The sequence below is a fragment of the Gracilinanus agilis genome, chromosome 1, assembly GCF_016433145.1.
Source record: "Gracilinanus agilis isolate LMUSP501 chromosome 1, AgileGrace, whole genome shotgun sequence".
NCBI classification, from domain to species: Eukaryota; Metazoa; Chordata; class Mammalia; order Didelphimorphia; family Didelphidae; genus Gracilinanus; species Gracilinanus agilis.
In genome coordinates this window covers 754,609,736-754,629,882 of record NC_058130.1, presented here as the reverse complement: position 1 = coordinate 754,629,882, position 20,147 = coordinate 754,609,736, and the positions used below count along the sequence as shown (strand labels likewise).

The following is a 20,147-nucleotide window of genomic DNA, read 5'->3' as shown; positions in this document are numbered from 1 at the left end:
TTCTCAATCTTGATGCTACTATTAACCAATTCGATTTGCCTGTCCTCTGCTCTCAAATCCCTGGCACCCTCTCTGGTGCTGGAGCCACTCATGCTTCATCAAACTCCAACCCTGCAATACCCCCAACATCCACTTTCCTCCCTTCACCACCAAGTGGTATAAGAGAAAGATACACAGCCAAACCGACTGGTGTGCTATAAACTTGTATCATCTAATCTCAGCTAGACCCTCAGCACTGCCCCACAATCCTCTCTCCAACACTACCTGAAGTGTTTAATTCTTCTTCTTCTTCCTCCTTCTCCTCCTCCTCCTCCCTGAACTCAGATTCCCAGGCCAGCAACTGTCTTCCACTCTCTGATCTGTCCTGGCCTCAGGGCTCCTCCCCAGGGCCATTCCCCCTTTCACTCACCATCCTGGTCCAAAACTCTCCTCCCCTGGCCATCTCTCTTTAGAATGTAGATTCCCTGAGGACAGGGATTGTTTTTGCTTGCTTGAGTGTTGGAACACAGTAAAACCAACTCATTCAAAATGCTCCAACCTCAGCTGCTCTAAACATGTTTTTCCTTCAAGCCTCCTAAGTTACTCTCCAGTTCTTTTCAGCAGAGGAGCTGCCTACGATTTTGCTGAGAAAAGTAAAGGCATTCCTACTCCTTGATCTCGAGAGCCCTCAACATCCCCCTCCATTTCCTCCTTCTCAGATCTAATCTCAGAGGAAAAGATGGCTTTTCTTGCAAAGGACAACCTCTCTACCCTGGCCCGAGATCCCTCTGTTCCCATCTCTTCTGGGACTTTGTTTGCCCCTTCGATCCTCTCTTCCCTCTGCTTAATCCATTTGTCCCTGCCACTTCACCTCCCATCCCTCTAACACCATCTCTTCATAAAGGGCAACCCTAATCCCATCCCTTACCATCTGCATATCCACTCTTGTTAATCGTCAATCTCTCCCTAGCTACTGGCGTCTTCTCTGCTGCCTGGAAATACACCCGTGTCTTCTGTGCACTTTAAAAAAAAATAAAGCCCTTTGCTGGCCTCCTTGAGAAAGACATCTGTATTTGGGAACTCCATTCACTCTCCTCTCATTCATTTTTTTACATCCTTATCTTGGAGCAACTAGGTAGCACTGTGGATAGAATGCCAGGCCTAGAGGACCTCAGTTCAACTCTGGCCTCCGACACTTTCTAGCTGTGTGACCCTGGGAAAGTCACTTAACTCCCATTTGCCTGGCCCTTGCTGCTTATCTGTCTTAGAATTGATACTAAGACCGAAGGTAAGGAAGATTTTTTAAAAAAACTTACTTTCTGTCTTAGTAACAACTAAGTACTCTATCCATCCATCTAAATATCTCTCTATGATTCTACTTGTCTGTCTATTTGTTCGTATCTATCTATTTCTCTATTTCTGTCCGTCTGTCTATCTCTATCTGTCTGTCTGTTTCTCTTTCTGTCTGCCTATCTATCTTTTTTCTATTTATTTCTCTATTTTTGTCTATCTATCCATCCATTTATCTTTATCCATCCATCCAACCATCTATCTATCTCTATCTATTCATCCATCCATCTATCCATCTATCCATCCATCATCCATCCATCTATCTGTCATCCATCTATTCACCTATCTATCTATATCTATCCATCCATCCATCCATCCATCTCTATCTATTCATCCACCTATCTATCCATCTATCTATCTTTCTATCCATCCATCCACCCATCCATCCATCTATCCATCTATCCATCCATTCACCTATCTATCTATATCTATCCATCCATCCATCTCTATCTATTCATCCACCTATCTATCCATCTATCTATCTTTCTATCCATCCATCCTCCCATCCATCCATCTATCCATCTATCCATCCATCATCCATCCATCTATCTGTCATCCATCCATTCACCTATCTATCTATATCTATCTATCCATCCATCCATCCATCTCTATCTATCCATCCACCTATCTATCTATCCATCTATCTATCTTTCTATCCATTCATCCACCCATCCATTCATCTATCTCTATCTATCCATCCATTCAACCATTTATCTATCTCTATTCATATATTCATCCATCCATCTCCACCTATCCATCCATCTCTATCTATCCATCCATCTATCTATCTATGTATCTATCTATCTCTATCCACCCATCCATCTCTAAATATCTATCCATCCATCCACCCATCTATCCATCTTTTAAACCCTTATTTTCTGTCTCAGTAATAATTCAAAGACAGAAGGGCATGGGCTAAGCAATCAGGGTTACATGACTTGCCCAAGGTCACACAGCTAGGAAATGTCATTTCTAAACCCTCTGCAGTCTGGTCTCTTATCTCATCACTTAACTAAAACTATTTCCCCAAAAGTTACCAGTGGTCTTTTAATTGCCAAATCTTTTTTTAAAAAAAGATATTTTATTTTTTGCCAATAACATGTAATGACAGATTCCAATTCTAATGGTCTTTTCTCCGCTAATCTTCGACCTCTCTGCAGCCTCAGGCACCATCTATCACCATCAATCTCCTCTCTCGAGGTTCTGCCAATATTCCTGACCATTTCTATTTAGTCTCCTTTGTTGAATCATCATCCCCAAATCTTGTTGTCTAACTGTGAATGCTTCCCAACACTGTGTCCTGGGCCCCTCCTTCCCTCCTGGCTGACCTCATGGGCTCCCCCGGGGTTCAATGACCACCTCTATGCAGATGATTCTCAGATGTGTATATCCAGCCTTAATGTGTGTCCTGAGCTACAGTCTCACATGGCCCACTGGCTGTCTCTCTCACAGGCATCTCAAACAGAACTCCTGATCTTCCCCTGAACCCATCCGCCTTCTGACCATCCTGCTTCTGCGGAGGGCGCCTCCATCCTCTCACTCACCAGATTACAGCCTCACGAGAATTCCCAGCCCCTCACTTTCGCTCACCCCACTCGGTCAATGTGATACCAAGTCTTATCAGTCCTAATTCCACAGCATCTCTAACAGGCGTCCCCTTGACTTCACCCACACGCCCGCCTCATTTAGTCTTTTGTTTGGACCACTGCAGTAGCCTCTGAATTAACGTCTCTGCTTCAAATCTCTTCTCGAGGTGCTGCTGCTAATACGATTTTCTTAAATGTCAGGTCTGACCATGTCACCCCACCTCCCCCTACATTCAGTAAACTCCAGTGGCTCCCTATTACCTCTATGTTAAAATACCAACCCCCTTGTCTGGCATTTCAAGTTCATCATTCTTCCTTTCCAGACTTCTTGCATATGACACTCTTCCCCAGATTCTCTGGTCTGCTTGCTAGGCTTCTTGCTCCATTTCCCACCTCCATCCTTTGCCTAGGCTGTTCTCCTTGCCTAGAGTGCTCTCCTTTCTCACCTTCACCTCTGAAAATGGCTGATATCCTTCCAGACTCAGCTGAAATGCCACTGTATGTGGAGGATCTTCCTCCAGAAGGCTCCCCCAGCTGCCAGTGCCCCCTCTCTAAGGTTGCCCTGCATCTCTTCAGTATGGATTTTACACATGTTGTCCCCCTAGTTTGAGTGTAAAGCACTATGAGGGAAGGGACTGTTTTGCTTTCCACGGTGTATCCCCGGCGCTTAATACATACAAAGCCTGATATACAGAAAGCACTTAGTGCTAACCGATTGGGTGGGTAGAGAAATAATACCTGAGTCCTCCCAGAGAGGATCCCTGCCCAAACTTGGTTCAAAATCTACCTCTGGGGGGCAGCTGGGTAGCTCAGTGGATGGAGAGCCAGGCCCAGAGAGGGGAGGTCCTAGGTTCAAATCTGGCCTCAGTCACTTCCTAGCTGTGTGACCTTGGGCAAGTCACTTGACCCCCATTGCCTACCCTTACCACTCTTCTGCCTTGGAGCCAATATACAATATTGACTCCAAGACGGAAGGTAAAGGGTTACAATAATTTTTAAAAAAATCTACCTCTGATTCATCCCTGACTGTGTGACCCTGGGCAAGTCACCTCTCAGAACTCTAAGATTCTAAGTTATAGAGAAGGTGCCAACCTGCACCAATGGAGGAAATCCCTTCCCCAAAACTGATGAAAAAAATAAATATTTTGTGTCTATAAGATAGCTAGGTGGCTCGATGGATAGAGTGTTAGACCTGGAGTCAGGAGGACCAAAGTTCAAATCCATGTGATCCTGGGCAAGTCACTCAGCCCCGTTTGCCTAACCCTTGCCCTTATGTCTTAAGAGTGTTACTAGGACAGAAAGTCAGGGTTTAACAATATTTATAATATATTTTTGAAGTTACTTCTCTGTACAATATGATAAACATTTAGTAAGTGCCCACTATGTGCCAGGCACTGTGTGCTAAGCACTCAGGATGTAAATGAGAAGAGGAAAGGCAACTGCTGCCCTCAAGAAGCTCAGTCTAATGGGGAGAAAAGGCCCCAAAAGAAGCTGGAGTGGAGGAGAGAAGACATGGTGATGGAGAATTAAGGAGTAAGGCTGACGGGAAACAGAGAATCCCCTGGGCTGTCTTTACATGGAGGCTTTGGGAGGAATGTCGTGAGAATTAGTTCTCTCCTTTCAGTAGTGGAAACTCCTTGAGGGCAGGGGCTGCCCTACTTTATTCCTGTCCTTTTATATCCAGTCCCCAGCAGGGTACTCGATAGATAGTATGTGTTTAAGCAATGTTTGCTGAGGAGCACTTAGGTGGCTCGATGGAGAGAGAGCCACGACTGGAGATGGGAGGTCCTGGGTTCAAGTCTAGTCTCAGACTCTTCCTAGCTGTGTGTGACCCTGGGCAAGTCATATCACCCTGTTTGCCTAGCCTGTGCTCTTCTGTCTTAGAGTTGTTTAAGGCAGAAAGTAGAGGTTTAAATGATAGACAGACAGACAGATAGATAGATAGGTAGGTAGATAGACAGATAGACAGATAGACAGATAGACAGATAGACAGACAGACAGACAGACAGACAGACAGACAGATAGATAGATAGATAGATAGATAGATAGATAGATAGATAGATGGATGGATGGATGGATGGATGGATGGATGGATGGATGGATGGATGGATGGATAGATGGATAGATAGATAGATGGATGGATGATGGATGGATGGATGGATAGATAGATAGATAGATGGATAGACAGACAGACAAACATATCATTTATATAGGTTTTTTAAATATAGGTTTGCAAAGCTATCTCACTTGGTCCTCTGAACAACCATGTAAGGTAGGTGCCATTTTTATTCCAATTTTATAGATGAGGAAACTGAGTCAAACAGAAGTTAAGTGGCTTGCCCAGGGTCACACATGCTAGTAAGTGTTTGGGGCAGAATTCAAACTCGGGTCCTCCTGACTTACAGGTCCATAACTCTGGGTACCACATCACCCAGCTGCCTAGATTTCCCCCTACTATGAAGCCTATGCCTAAACCTAAAATTCTGCCATCCAAGATTCGTTCTTTTAGTTTCTAAAGATTTTTCCTTGGTCAAGAACCCCACCTTGGGGAGGATTACACTTTGTCTTCATTATACTAAAGCCTTCTAGAGGGGATTGGCTGACAGTAAGACCCTGTAAGAACAGAATATAGGTTGGAGGCCAAAAAAGGAAAGGATGAAGAAGGGGCCAAATAATTTCATTCACAATATGTCCCAGGCTGGTCACTATTGGCTTCCTTTACCAAGAAGGGCCACTGGGTATTATATATGACCTTGTGAGCTTCACAGGATATAGATTTTTGAACAAGAAGGGCCCTGAGTGGCCAATGAGTACAACCTTCTCACTTTACAGATGAGGAAACCAAGTCAAGAAAGTTTAAATTACTTAAACAGAGTCGCACAGCTAAAAAGTGTCTGAGGTAAGATTTGAACTCAAGTCTTTCTGACTCTCAACACTCTACCCACTATACCACACTGCTTTGCATTCTTCCTCCTCCCCAAAGGCTTAGTGCGGCTTCTACACATCTTCTTCCTCCCCATTTCACAGTGAAGGTCCACGTGACTTACTCATGGTTCTAGGGCAGACGGTCCCATGCCCAGAGAGGACCCCTGCCCGAAGATGACAAACGAAGCTGGAGACCTTCTCCTTTGGGGCTCGCGGGCCCCTATGCAGGCTGGAGGGAGGGAGCGAGGAAAGAAGGGAGGAGAAGGGCACTCACGTGAGCAGGTTTCCAGGAGCAGACAAAGAGCGCTCTTCCCGCCGGCTGCCCTCAAAGGGGTTCCCAAAGGATCGTTTACGGATCATCGTCTTCACAAGAATCTGGAGGGCAAGAGATGGCTACGTTAACGACTGCTCGGGCGCCGAGGACGGTCAGGCTGACCTTCTCTCTCCCCTCAGGCCCCTGGTCTCCTGGACCTTCTCTGCCATGACGGCGGCCCCTCTAAGTCCCAGGGATCCAATCTAGGCAGAGCCCTTTCACTAAGATGCTCTGCTCCTGCCTGAAGAGGCCCAACCAGGGGCCAAGAGAGAGCTCTGCCTCTCTACGTCCAATCAGCCCTTCTTGCAAAATGCTCCTCAATTCCAGCAGATAGAAGGTGCTCAATAAATGCTTCCTGATCAATTCCTTTACGCGGACTACTATTGCCTGTCCTCCTGGACCTGGTTCCCATCACCCTTACCTTGACTGTCCCATAACAACAGCCTTATAACTCACCCCCCCGCCCGATTCTACTCTCTCCTGGTGCTATGAGAGGCAGAGTGTAGACTGGAGAGAGTGCTGAACGTGTAGAGGAGGACCTGGGTTCAAGTTTCATCTCAGACCCTTACTAGCTCTGTGACTCTGGGCAAAGCACAACATCTCTGGGTCTTAGTTTCCCCATTCGTCATATGAGAAGGCTGTTTTCAGTGACCTCCAAGGTCCCTTCCAGCTCTAAATGATGATGCTAAATCATCCTTCAAATGCTAGCAGATTGTTTCCAGGATCCATGATTTTCTCAGCATGGGGAAGAAGGAGCACCTTCATGGATGCTGATTGTGACACATCTGCCCCTCACGAGCTAATTGCCATGACTTAGCTCTGATAAAAATGTATTCCTGGGGCAGCTGGGTAGCTCAGTGGATTGAGAGCCAGGCCTAGAGACAGGAGGTCCTAGGTTCAAATCTGGCCTCAGTCACTTCCCAGCTGTGTGACCCTGGGCAAGTCACTTGACCCCCATTGCCCACCCTTACCAATCTTCCACCAAGGAGCCAATACACAGAAGTTAAGGGTTTAAAAAAAATGTATTCCTTTCACATAGACCTGAAACCTGCCTTTTACTGGTATCTCCCCTCATCCCACTAAGAACATATCTGAATTTTCAAGGTGAAAGTCTTCTACCTGAGTCTCCTCAAAATTAAACACCCCTCTTCTTCCAGCTGGCATTTATCACTTCTTTTCAAAGTCCCTCCTCATCATAGGCCTGCTCCCTAGGATATACTCCAGCATGTCAACATCTGTCTTAAAAGACAGTGTCCTATGCCAGCTTGGTGGCTCACTGGATAGAGAGCCAGGCCTGGAGATTAGAAGTCCTGGGTTCAAATCTGGCCTCAGATACTTCCTAGCTATGTGAGACCCTGGACAAGTCACTTAACTTCCCACTGCCTAGCCCTTACCACTCTTCTGCCTTGGAACAAATACACAGTATAGATTCTAAGAAAGAAAGAGTTTTAATTTTATATGTATATGCCTATATATTTATATATATATTCATAAATATATTTTTAAGAAGATGCCTGCCTGGCACTGAGTCCAGCACAGCCATCACCTCATTTCTTCTGGATTCTACGCTTCTATTAAAGTGGCCAATGACAAAATGCACCAGTTTTTTTGGCTACTGTGTCATTATCAATTAGCATTGAACTTACTGTCCACTATGAACTGCCAGGCCTCCTACGTCCTGTGCTGGTATTGACTGTTTGGACCTATGTGCATAACTTTACATTTATTCCCATTCTGTGTGACCTTGTTCATTTTTACAGATAGGTCTAAACACATTAAAATCTTTTAAAATCTGGAATCTGTCACCTCAAATACAGCTCTCCCTCCCAGCTCTGTGTTGCAATCATGCCTGATTAAGAAAAAGAAAAAAAGATTATGCCAGAGATATCTCTGTATCGCCCTGGTGCCTTGCATCCATTGGGTTTATTTTATGAACTAATTCTCTCTAGATAGCCTAGGAGGCGTAGATAAACTCAAGCCAGCCAGGGCTGCTTTATTTGTCCTTCAGGTGGTCCTTCCCAAGCTTCCAGCTACTAATTTCTTCCCCTCTAAGATGACCTTCCATCTTGTCTGCAAATATTGGGTCCATAGCAATAGACGTGTTTTCTCACCCATTAGAATGTGGACTCCTTGATAGCAGAGACTGTATTTTTGTCTTTCTTTGTATACTCTGAGCTGATCCCAAGTCCAGGCATATAATAAGCCATTCATTAAATATTAATGGACTGCTTTTTCCCACATTGGAGGAAGGCAGATGGGGGGAGTCAAGTAGTTTCAGGACCAAGGACAGGGAGCTGTCCAATCCCAGAAAGCTGAGGAAGGGAGACCCATGTGGGGGAAGAGAACTGAAGACTTCCCCACAAAGTTCTACCAAGGGCACAGCAGGCCTTGCTCTCAGGAATCATGGAATCTTGGAGTTGGAAGAGATCTTGGGGATCATCCATCTCGTCTGATACTTGGACAGGCATCCTCTCTGCAGTGGCCTCTTCGCCTCTGTGTAAAGATCTTATCTCTGACAATCACCAACTATTCTACCCAGGGCAAGTCACTTAATTTCTCTCAGCCTCAGTTTCCCTGACTATAAAATGGGAGGTTTGGCTAGAGTCCTTCTAGCTTGAGAGCTAAGAGCCTATGAACTTCCTATGAGGGGGAAAGCACGATTAAATAGTCATTTAAGGTTTGCAAAGTGATTTACGTGCTATCTCAAAACAGCGTTAGGAGTTAAGTATTGTTCTTATCCTCATTCTATAGATGAGGAAACTGAGGCAGATAGAGGTTAAATGACTTGTCCTCAGGGTCACATGGCTAGTAGTTGAAGAAGAATTTGAACTCAGGTCTTCCTGACTTTAAGGCCAATGTTCTAACCACTGTGCCTCCAAGCTCCCACTAACTCCTGGGTATAATCCATTTTATTTATTTTTTTAATAAATAAACTGCTAGAAAGTTTTTCTTGCCATCAAACTTAAATCTGCATCTCTGTAACCTTCCTCCATAGTTCCCAGATCTACTCTCTGGGGTCAAGAAGGAAAATTTCTTCTTCTTCTTCTCCCAAGGGGCAGCCCTTTCAGTATCTAAAAGTTGAGGTCATATGCTCCACTTCTCCCCCATTAAAAGTCTTCTTCCCTGAGCTAAACACCCCCAGTTCCCTCAAGTTTTCTTATAGCCCAGTACTGCCCCTGTCCCCTCCTCCCTGAGCTATCCCAGGGCATGTCCAGCTGGGCTGGTGCCTTCTGGACGTCCCCAAACTTCTCCAATGATCTTCAAGTTTTACTTAAATGCCCAGGAGAGGGGGAAGAAGAACCCTCAAAGGCACATGGGTAAAAGGCTGCCCTCTCCAGCCTCTAGGGCTGAGAGCTCAAGCCCAGCTGCTTTCCAAGGACAATTTGGAGCCACCATTCGGAGCCTCTTTGGATCAGGTCCGAAAGACTCCACGCTCAACACCTCCCTTTCCCCAGGCTGGAGTTGCACCCACTGCCCAAGGGATGGCATAAATTCAGGGGAGCCAGAGAGAGCAGGCCCACCCCACCAGGTGCAGAGAAGGCACTCTCGGGGGAAGACAGAGAAGAGTCAAGAGGCGTGGGTAGGTTTTAAGTTGTGATTGACATGCAGAGACCCTAGAGAAAGAGAGGAGAAGGATGTTCATGAATTCCAGGCTCAGGAGAGGCTCGAAGGCCAGGAGGGGTGAGGGGGGGAATGAGAGAGATACAGAGTGAGTGTGTGAGGAGGCAAGGGGGGTCGGGGGTCCGGCAGGGGCAGAGCTGAGCGAGTGCAAGTCTAGGATTCTTCCTCTTCCTGAGAAGGGAAGGGACTCCAAGCTGAGCGTTCCAGACCTTAGGAAGTGTACAGTGGCCCCATCAAGGCTGACCCTAAAGCCCTTGGACTCCACAATCGCTTCTCTCGCCTTGTCTGACGAGCCATCCTCGGTGCCTCACTGGGAGACCCCACGAGGGAAGGTCAGGGATCTGCTGGGCAGATTGGCAGGCTTCTGGCGAGCCTGCGGGAGGGAGCTGGAGCACAACCTGTTTATCCATATGGTACTGTCAGAGTCATTCTTCGACTAGCCGGGGAGCCAGCTTCTATCTCTGGGCCCAGCACTTGGGGGGGCGCCAAGCTCCTCCAGACTCTCCCTTTGGGGTAAGCCTAAATTTCAGGGATAAAGACATCGGGTATCGTAGGAGATTGAGTCCTGTCTGCTGGGGCAGAAGGAAAGATCTATCTAGGCTTTCTTTCAAAACCTTTATTTTCTATCCAACTCTAAGACAGAAGGGCAAGGGCTAGGCAAATGGGGTTAAGTGACTTTCCCAGGGTCACACAGCTAGAAAGTATCTGAGACCAGATTTGAACCCAAGTCCTCCCAACTCCAAGCCTGTGCTACCTAGCTGCTCTTGTCCAGACTTTTTTGAGAGAGGCAGCATAGTTGTTCATGGGCCCACAGTGTTCCCTTGAAGCCAGGGAGATCTGGGTTCAAATCCCACCTCTGGCATATGCTGGCTGTGTGACCATAAGCAAGTCATTTAACCCTCTAAGTCTATAAATTGCAGAAAAGCTGCTAACCTGCATGGGCGGAGGGAGTTTCTTCACTGGGGACTTCTCTATTGCAAGGAAATCACATATTTACAAGTGAGAGCCCTGGGCTCTCTCTCTCTCAGATGGTGAAAACTGACCTCATATTGGTCCACTCATTCCAGTGAAGGCCATTCTGAGATTTGGCTGTGTCAGCCCCAGCTCTAAGTGGTCAATGGGTCCCTCAGAAATCTCTCCAACTCACAACCCAACGGCCAACCCATTTTCTTCCTCCCGCACCCTATCTCCAATTCCTCTGGGCACGGAATTCAGGGTTTCCAGCTGTTAGCGTCCCCATCTCCAATATTACAGAAGTGGGGCTCCAAGGGGTCCTTAGCCAGGAAGCTAAGACCCCCCACTTCTCCCTGCTCCCCAATGCCTCCGGTGGGCCCTCTTGAGGTCGGTGGCTCCTGCCTTCCTCTCTCTCTTTGTCTCTGCACTCAGGGGGCTCTGCCCGCCTTACCACGGTTGCCAGGCTGGGGATGTGTTTGACAGAGTTCTCCACCTCCTCTTCCGTCACCTCCACCAAGGTGCAGTTCTCATCCTCCGTGGGCAGCGGCTCCGCCCCGTGCCTTGTGACCCAGGGGTGCAGCTTCAATGAACAACAGGAGGGGTGAGGGGCGGGGAGCACCTCCAGGAGGGCGGAAAGCAGCACGATGACCTGCCGGCTGGACAGAAGGGGCATGCACGGAGGAGGGCAGAGAGGGGAGAGCCCCCCGGGCAGACATGCACGCATGGGGGTGGGCAGGCCAGGCAGATGGATGGTGGCAGGAAGCAGGAGGAGAGAGAATCAGAAGGAAATATGGAAAGGGCAAGAGGAAGGACCACGAATCACCAACACCTTGGACTTGTTTCCAGATCCACTCTGGAGAACCACTTTAAATCCTGCTAAGGCTGTGATGACATGGGAGAATTCTTATTGCCTTGGATCCCGCTCCCAACACCACCCTGCCTCCAACCCGATAATCCCCCCGTTTGCTCATCCCAGCCCTGAAGTGAAGAGTCAGCTGGGCGGGAGTTCAAATCCTGACTTGTTAGCTTCGTCCCTATTTGACCCCTCTAAGGGCCTCAGTTTCCTCATTTGTAAAATGAAGGCTGTGGACAAGATGGCTTTTTAAGTCCCTTTGTGATCTTGGGGCGATCCTATGAGTTGTCTCCCCATTTCACAGAAGGGCACAAACAAGGCTCGGAGAAGACAGTAACTGGACCCAAAGCTGGAAAAAGAGAATCCAGGAGCCCTGAACCTTCCCCCTGTTTAGGACTTGCTCCCAGACTGCCTTCCCAAGAAATATCACATTCCTCCTCCTTCGAACATAGTTTGGGGTTCCAAAGTCGCTTCCACTCGTTGGCCAGGGACAAAGCCCAGATTTCCCGGTCAGGCAGCTCAAGGAGGGAGGGGGGCTGTGTGGACAAAGCCTCCTGCTCCTCTGTAGGACCCCGGGCGGCTCCCCTAAGCACCCCGGACAGCTCCAGGCATTCACCAAGGATCAGAGACCACAGAGCCGGACCCAACTCAACAGCCACAATGGTGCATCCTGAACGGGCCAGCGAAGGGGACCAGACAATGCCATCGCCATTCTCTGGGGGCCCGATATGGGAGGGGAGGAGGAGGCAGATCAGCTCCAGCCCCTGACGGCAGCGGGGAGCCCGGGCTGGGCAGGGGAAGCAGAGGCTCGTGCCCCGGGGAGGTCAGCCAAACACGTCAAAGCACACAGGACAGAGATTAAGCCACATGATGTGCCTGCTGCCCGTGCCCACGCCCCAAGCCTGGCAGCGCCCGTGTCTGGACTGGCCCGCAGTACCTTGATTTCAGGAACGATGATCCTGGACTCGGGGTTCTTGTCCAACATGCGTACGATCAAGTCTTTCAGATCATCGGCAATATCGGGCCTGGGGACGGAGAGAAGAGATGGTCAGCCGGCCACCCAAAGAAAGACAAGAACAGGGGAGGCTGTGTGGCTCAGTGCATGGAGAGCCAGGCCCAGAGATGGGAGGTCCTGAGTTCAAATCTGACCTCAGACACTGCCCAGCTGCATGACCCTGGGCAAGTCCCTTCACTCCATTGTCTAGCCCTTACCACTCTTCTGCCTTAAAACCAATGCACAGTATTGATTCTAAGATGGAAGGTGAGGGTTTAAAAACAAAAAAAGGCAAAAAACAAGTCCTGCCCTCAAGAAGCTTACATTCTAATAGGGGAGACAAGCACAAATGTCAATATATAGAGTATAAATATAAGGAGAAGGTGGTTTATAAATATATTTATAAATATAAAGAACTATAAATAGATATGTAAATATTAAATATATTATAACTATATATGCAAATATAAAATAAACATAAATATGGAAATATAAATACATAAATATAAACAGAATAAATATAAGGTGGTTTGGTGGGGAGAGCATTAGCTACTGGGAAGACCAGGAAAGACTTCCTACAGAAAGTGGTGCCTTAACTACATCTTTTTTTAAAAAAAAAAACCTTCCTTACCTTCCATCTTGAAGTCAATACTGTGTATTAGTTCCAAGGCAGAAGAGTGGTCAGGGATAGGCAATGGGGGTGAAGTGACTTGCCCAGGGTCACCCAGCTGGGAAGTGTCTGAGGCCAGATTGGAACCCAGATCCTCCCATCTCTGGGCCTGGCTCTCCATCCACTGAGCTACCCAGCTGCCCCCTTAACTACATCTTAAAGGAAGAAAGGAACTCTGTTACTACAGGTAAGGAAGGAAGGCATTCCAAACAAGGGAGATGGCCTGTGCAAAGGCACGGAGATGGGAAACAGAGGCACTGAAGGCCAGAATTAGGGCAGCGGCCCTGCGAATAAAGAAAAGGGAATAAGTTTCAGATAGATTCTGGAGGGGTTGGTGGTACTTACTGGTCTGGGAACTCCAGAGCCTGGCTTTTGATCTTACTGTGCAAAGACAAGATCCGTTCATCCATAAAAGGGCACTAGAGAAAAGAGTCCGAGAGGGAGGAATCAGTTGGCTCCAGTGGTATGCTGAAGCCAACCGGTATGAGCTCCAGAGAGCCGATTGTTTAATTTTCAGGGGGAGCATTTACACCTTGGAAACTAACTGCAAATGCTGCAAATCAGGGCTTGCTTCTTTGATTGTCTAGACTTGGGAAAATGAGGGAGAAAACGGAAATGGTGCAGATCGCAGTTAAAAGTATGCTGTACCTACATTTTCCCTCCCAGAGAGATGGTTGTTAAACATTTACCAGCACAGCTTTGGCTGGCTCCCATTCATCTCTCTGGGAACATTCATGAAAGGACAGACAGCCCTTGTGTCAAAGGGACCATCCTCTGACCACTTAGTCTGGGGAGGGCCAGGATGTGTGTCCTAGTTGGGGAAACTGAGGTAGACCCGGGATAATGGTGATACTAATAATAGTAATAGTTATGATGAGATGACTAGTTAGCATTTGTATAATGCTTTAAGGTTTGCTATAAGACCTCGCTGTATCCTTACAACAATCCTGAAAGGCAGTCCATTTTACAGAGGAGGACACTGAGGCAGCCAACTCAATTAACTTGCCCAGAATCACAGAGCTTGTGTCCGAGACTACATTTGGACTCCCAGCCTAGGCACTGTGGTGCCCCTTTGAATATAAGAGACTCAACACAGTTTTTATCCAGTTGGGCCAGTATCAACATATGAATGCTGGATTTTGAGTCCTAAGACATGGGTTAAAATTCTGGTTATTCACTTATTTACTACCTGTGCGATGCTAGGCAAAGTCACTTCAGGACCCCAGGCCTCAGTTTCCCCATGTGTAAAAAAAAGGTCTCGAAGGTCCTTCCCAGCTCTGTGATTATACAGGAGGGAATGCTTGATGATCAGAGGGGCACCATCCCGCGCCCTCCTATGACCGACCAGGTAGGACTCGGGGGGAGAAGATGACCACTGAGTTACCTGGCCGAAGACAAAGCAGTACAAGGTCACTCCCATGGCCCAGACGTCCAGAGCCTGAAAAGAGAAGATGCCCCGGCAAGTGGGATGGAGATAATAACAAGGGCAGCAGCAGAAACAACGGAAATCTTTTTTTTTTATTCAATAATATTTTCTTTTTTCCCAATTACGTATAAAAACAATTTTTAATATTCATTTTCTAAAATGTTGAGTTCCGGATTGTCTCCTCCCTCCCTCTCTGCCTTTCCCCTCCCTGAGATGGCAAGCAATTCGATCTGCCTTATACACGTACAATCGCACATGAACAACCGGCATTCTTCAGTTTGCAAAGCCCTCAGTAGCAGCAACAGTCCCCTGTTAGCCTTGAAACCGCCCTGCAGGGACACTGCAAGCATTCACGTAGAGCTCCCTCTTACAGGTAACTTAACTTGCCCAGGGTCATGCAGCCAGCATTATCGATCTGGGGTCTCCCTGCCTAGCTCTGTCCACTACCCTGAGCCCCCCAAGTCTGATAGGTGACCTTCTTTTTTTTAAACTCTCACCTTCTGTCTTTATTGGTTCCAAGGCAGAAGAGTGGTAAGAATTAAGCAATGAAAAGTTAAGTGACTTGCCCAGGGTCACGCAGCCAGCATCATCGATCTGGGGTCTCCCTGCCTAGCTCTGTCCACTACCCTGAGCCCCCCAAGTCTGATAGGTGACTTTCTTTTTTTTAAACTCTCACCTTCTGTCTTTATTGGTTCTAAGGCAGAAGAGTGGTAAGAATTAAGCAATGAAAGTTAAGTGACTTGCCCAGGGTCACGCAGCCAGCATCATCAATCCGAGGTCTCCCCGCCTAGCACTATCTACTACCCTGAATCCCCCGAGTCTGATAGGTGATGTTTTTTTTTAAAACTCACCTTCTGTCTTTATGTGTTCCAAGGCAGAAGAGTGGTAAGAGTTAAGCAATGAAAGTTAAGTGACTTGCCCAGGGTCACAGTAGTCTAAAGTCACTTTTGAACCCAGGTCCTCCCAACTCCAGGTCTACTGAGCCAACTGGCTGTCCCCATGAATTTATGTTTTGTTTTGTTTTGCTTTTTTTAACCCAAATCTTCTGTCTTAGAATGGATACTAAGGCAGAAGAGCGGTAAGGGCTTGGCAACTAGAGTTAAGTGACTTGCCCAGAGTCACACAACTAGGAAATGTCTGAGGCCACATTGGAAGCCAGGATTTCACATCTCTGGGTCTGTCTCTCTAGCCACTCATTGAACCTCCTGGCTACCCCGACAGGTGACCTTTTGCCTTGTCTTGTCTAGAAGGAAGCCTTCAATCTACTTCCCAAGCCATCCCCACTCCATCATCCTCGTCTCCCCCTAGACCGTCCCCCAGCCTTGGACACAGCTCAAAGGTCACCCAGCTCCGATTAGTGAGTTCTTCTCACCCCAACCAGCTCTCCCTGGCACCTCCCGGCACCTCCATGCCAAGATGCTCCCTATGCCCCTTTGACAGGCTATGAATCCCTAGAGGACCCGGATCATCCTGCTTGCCTGGCACTAAGCACACAACCAATGTATAATTAAAGGCTCTTCTCTCCTTCTAAAGTCCCTTACAAAGGCTCCCCGAGGTACCAGACAAAGGGACGCCTCCATCCCTAACTGCCTGCCCATCCTACCTTCCCAGAGAAGATCTTCCGAGTCTCAGACAGCGTTTCAGGTGCCATGAAGGCGGGCGTGCCCACGGTGTTGGTGAGGAGGGCATCGGTTCCCTTGAATTCGTTGCTCACGCCAAAGTCGGCAATCTTGATATGTCCATCCTCTCCAACCAAGAGGTTGGAAGGCTTTATATCCCGGTGGATGATCTTCTGGTAATGCACTGGGGTGGAAGGAGGTTCACGTCAGCCTCGGGATAACGTAAAAAAAGCTCCTGCACTCCCAGAACCGACCCAGTACTGTCCCCATTCTACAGACGAGCAAATGGAAGAGTTAAGGTGAAGCCAAAGTCACACAGCTGGAAAATGGCAGCCTGGACTCAAACCCAGACCTCCGGAGACCAATCCGCATGCTTTTTCCACCTTCTAGAAGGGGAAAAACTGTCAGGGAAAATTTCAAATTCCCCCCAGGGATAATCAAGGCTGGCCGGGAGTCTGGAAGTCGGTATCTTGTAGCAAAGCTCATGGCCTGATTTTTCCCAGAGTTTCTGCTTTCTCCTCATCCCCCTCCACTGCCCCAATTCCAACCCTGCTCTGAGAGAAAGAGGGAGACGGGGGCAGCTGGGTGGTTCATTGGATCAAGAGCCAGGCCTGGAGGCAGGAGGTCCTGGGTTTAAATCTGGTCTCAGACACTTCCTAGCTGTGTGACCCTGGGCAAGTCACTTTGCCTAGCTCTTACTGCTCTTCTGCCTTGGGACCAATACATAGTATTGATTATAAGACAGGAGGTAAAGGTTTAAGAAAGAAAAAGAGAAAAAGAAAAAGGAAAAGGGGAGACATAAGTCCATCGTCTGTTCCCAATAAAAGTTTTTTCTGTTGTTGATCATTTCAGTCATGTCCAATTCTGGGTTTTCTTGGTAGAGATATATTGGAATGGTTTCTTGTTTCCTTCTCCAGTTCATTTGACAGATGAGGAAACTGAGGCAAACAAGACTACACAACAAGTAAGAGCCTGACGCCAGATTTCAACTCACAAAATTGAGTCTTCTGACTCCAGACCCAGCATTCTCTGCGCTGTGGGGAGCACTAACTCCCACTAAAGACTGACGGCCAATAACGGGAAGCGAAACTCCACAAATTATCCTTCTTTTCCAAAAACTGTCACATTTTATGGTTGATTGCTTTCATTGAGCCTGGCTCCCAAATAAGAGAGGCAAGACTTGGGAAATCTAAACATGTCTTCATGAGGCATCTAGGTAGCACACTGGATCTGAAGTCAGGAAGAACTGAGTTCAAATCCAGCCTTAGATACTTACTAGTGTGACCCTGGGCAAGACACTTCACTGTGTTTGCCTCAGTTTTCTCATCTGACAAATGAAAGAAATGGCAAACTAGCTGTGTAACCCTGGGCAAGTCACTTCACTGTGTTTGCCTCATTTTTCTCATCTGTCAAATGAGCTGGAGAAGGAAATGGCCAACTAGCTGTGTGACCCTGGGCAAGTCACTTCACCCTGTTTGTCTCAGTTTTCTCATCTGTTAAATAAGTTGTAGAAGGAAATGGCAAATCACTCCAATATCTTTGCCAAGAAAACCCCAAATCGGGGTCACAAAAAGTCAGATGTGACTAAACAAAACAAAAACAATCTGCCGCATGTACAGCAGAGCTTTAGGCAGTTTGTGACTCCATCTTAGAGAATGTTCAAATTTCCCCACTCCCACAAGGAAATTCAGGAAAACCAGAAATGGCTCCACCCTCCTGGAGAGCCCACTCTCCTCCCGGACTTGGGCAAGGCCCGCTTACAGTATTCGATGCCTTTGATCAGATCTTGAAAGTAGAATCGGGCCTGATCCTCCGTCAGCGGCTTAACTGTTGGCACTTCCATTACAGGCCTAAACGTTCATTGGCAAAAAAAAAAAAAAAAAAATCTAGTTAGGTCCATGTAAAATGTAATTAGGCCCTCCAGCCCTTGGGCAACATGGCGGAGCTCCTGGCCCGGATACTCACCCCTGGTTGACCAGTTCAAACACTGTAAGGAAAGAGAGAAGGTGACAAATTAGAAGCTGGTCGTTCTCCAGTCTTGTCTTCCCTTCTGTGCCCCAACCCATAGCCCCAGCCAACTAGAGTTCATTTTATTCCACCAAAGGTTTTTAAAAAAATTCCTCTAAGTTTACACTCAGGAGGGATTGGGGAAGCGAAGGAGAAAGAAGTAAATTCCTCAGAAAATGAGGGTTAAAACCCCTGGAGAGTCATAGCATCTCCGGAAAGGAAGCAAATATTAAAACCCACATTTCCAAAGCACTTTGAGGATCATAAAGCAACAGCCCGGGTAGGTGGGTCGTGCATGGGTAATCAACCCCATTCTACAGATGAGGAAACTGAGGCTCAGACATAAAGGAATTTGTCCATGACTGTACCCCATTGACAGCATCAAAAGCAGGATTCAAACCCAGATCTCCTGGTTCCAACCAAGTCTCATGATCTCCTTTCCCCACAGTGGGTTGCTATTGTGTGCCACAATACCGTGTAGACTCTCCAAGTCTTAAATTTAAAACTGATGCAAAGCACAAGTTAGGACTTCGGAGAAGAAGACAAGAGGAGCCCTCAGCCTGGCGTCTGAGCAGCTGGCAAATCCCAGATCTGGCCAACATTGTTCATTCGTGGTTCATAAAATCCACTGTGGTCCAGCTCCCTCCTTGAACCTGCTTCACTCCGCCAGAATACTGGAAATTGACCACGAGCGAGTGGATGGATCCATTTATAGAAAACCAGTCAGTTTGAGACCCAAATTGTTCAACAACTCTAGGCACTTCGGATGGGGAAGAAAGGAACCCAGGGAGGTTTAAGTTATGGTGATCAAGCCTGAGGCCCCAAAGAGCTGAAACAGCCAATAGGGGGGTGTATGTGGAAAGAATGAGTTTAGAATCGGGGACCTGGGTTAACATCTCGGCGTCCATGCTCTGTGTGGCCTCGGGCACTGTCTGGACCCAGGTGTCCTCGCCTCTAAAAGAAGCCTTGGCGTGAATGATCTAACTCTAAATCCTTTCCTAGATTCTTCATTTCCAACCCAAATGGTCTCTCATCAGCTTTCAGATTTTGTTCTTTTCAAACGCAAGGTTTGATGGGTTCCTAAAGTGGGGGGGTCTAGGACCCTGTTTGGATATTTCAACATAATTTATTCCCTTCATCAACCCATGGGTTTATTTTATGCATTTAAGAACATTATGGCAGCCAGTGGTAACTGGTGGTTGGTATCCCAGTGGATCAGGGCTGAGTCTCCAAGGGAAGACCCACATTTGGTCCAAGAAAGGAAGAGAACATCACTACACCATTAGGGAATGATGAATGAAGAATCCAGAGAAACACCAGAAGACTTGGAGGAACTGATACAAAGTGTAGGAAGTTGGATCCAAGAAACAATACATACAGAGAACAAGACAATATAAGTAAAGCTGGGGAAGTGAGGTGGCTTGGTGGATAGAGTCAGGCCTAAAGATAGGAGGTCATAGGTTCAAATCTGGATTGAGAACTGGACTTGGAAGTTCTGGATCCAAATCTGATCTCAGGTACTTCTCAGCTGTGTGACCCTGGACAAGTCATTGCCTAGCCCAGTGGTTCCCAAACTTTTTTGGCCTACTGCCCCCTTTCCAGAAAAAATATTACTTAGCCCCCTGGAAATTAATTTTTTAAAATTTTAATAGCAATTAATAGGAAAGATAAATGTGCCTGTGGCCATCACCACTGCCCTGGATCATTGCAGCACCCACCAGGGGGCAGTGGCGCCCACTTTGGGAATCACTGGCCTAGCCCTTACCACACATCTGCCTTGGAACCAATACTTACTATTGATTTTAAGACCGAAGGTAAGGGTTAAAAAATAAGTTTTTAACCCTTACCTT

At 47.2% G+C, this 20,147-nt stretch overlaps 1 protein-coding gene across 1 annotated transcript in view; it reads right to left on the bottom strand.

The window, feature by feature from the left end:
• Window positions 1-20,147, bottom strand: part of CAMKK2 (calcium/calmodulin dependent protein kinase kinase 2) — an 84,101-nt gene that overhangs the window by 5,350 nt on the left and 58,604 nt on the right. Inside the window, exons 6-13 of the mRNA XM_044685414.1 lie at window positions 18,256-18,277; window positions 18,052-18,140; window positions 16,275-16,474; window positions 14,630-14,683; window positions 13,591-13,664; window positions 12,519-12,606; window positions 11,180-11,308; window positions 6,115-6,215 (exon numbers count right to left, since the gene is read on the bottom strand). Of these exons, the coding sequence (XP_044541349.1) occupies window positions 6,115-6,215; window positions 11,180-11,308; window positions 12,519-12,606; window positions 13,591-13,664; window positions 14,630-14,683; window positions 16,275-16,474; window positions 18,052-18,140; window positions 18,256-18,277 (757 nt within the window). The remainder of the gene's footprint in view (window positions 1-6,114; window positions 6,216-11,179; window positions 11,309-12,518; window positions 12,607-13,590; window positions 13,665-14,629; window positions 14,684-16,274; window positions 16,475-18,051; window positions 18,141-18,255; window positions 18,278-20,147) is intronic.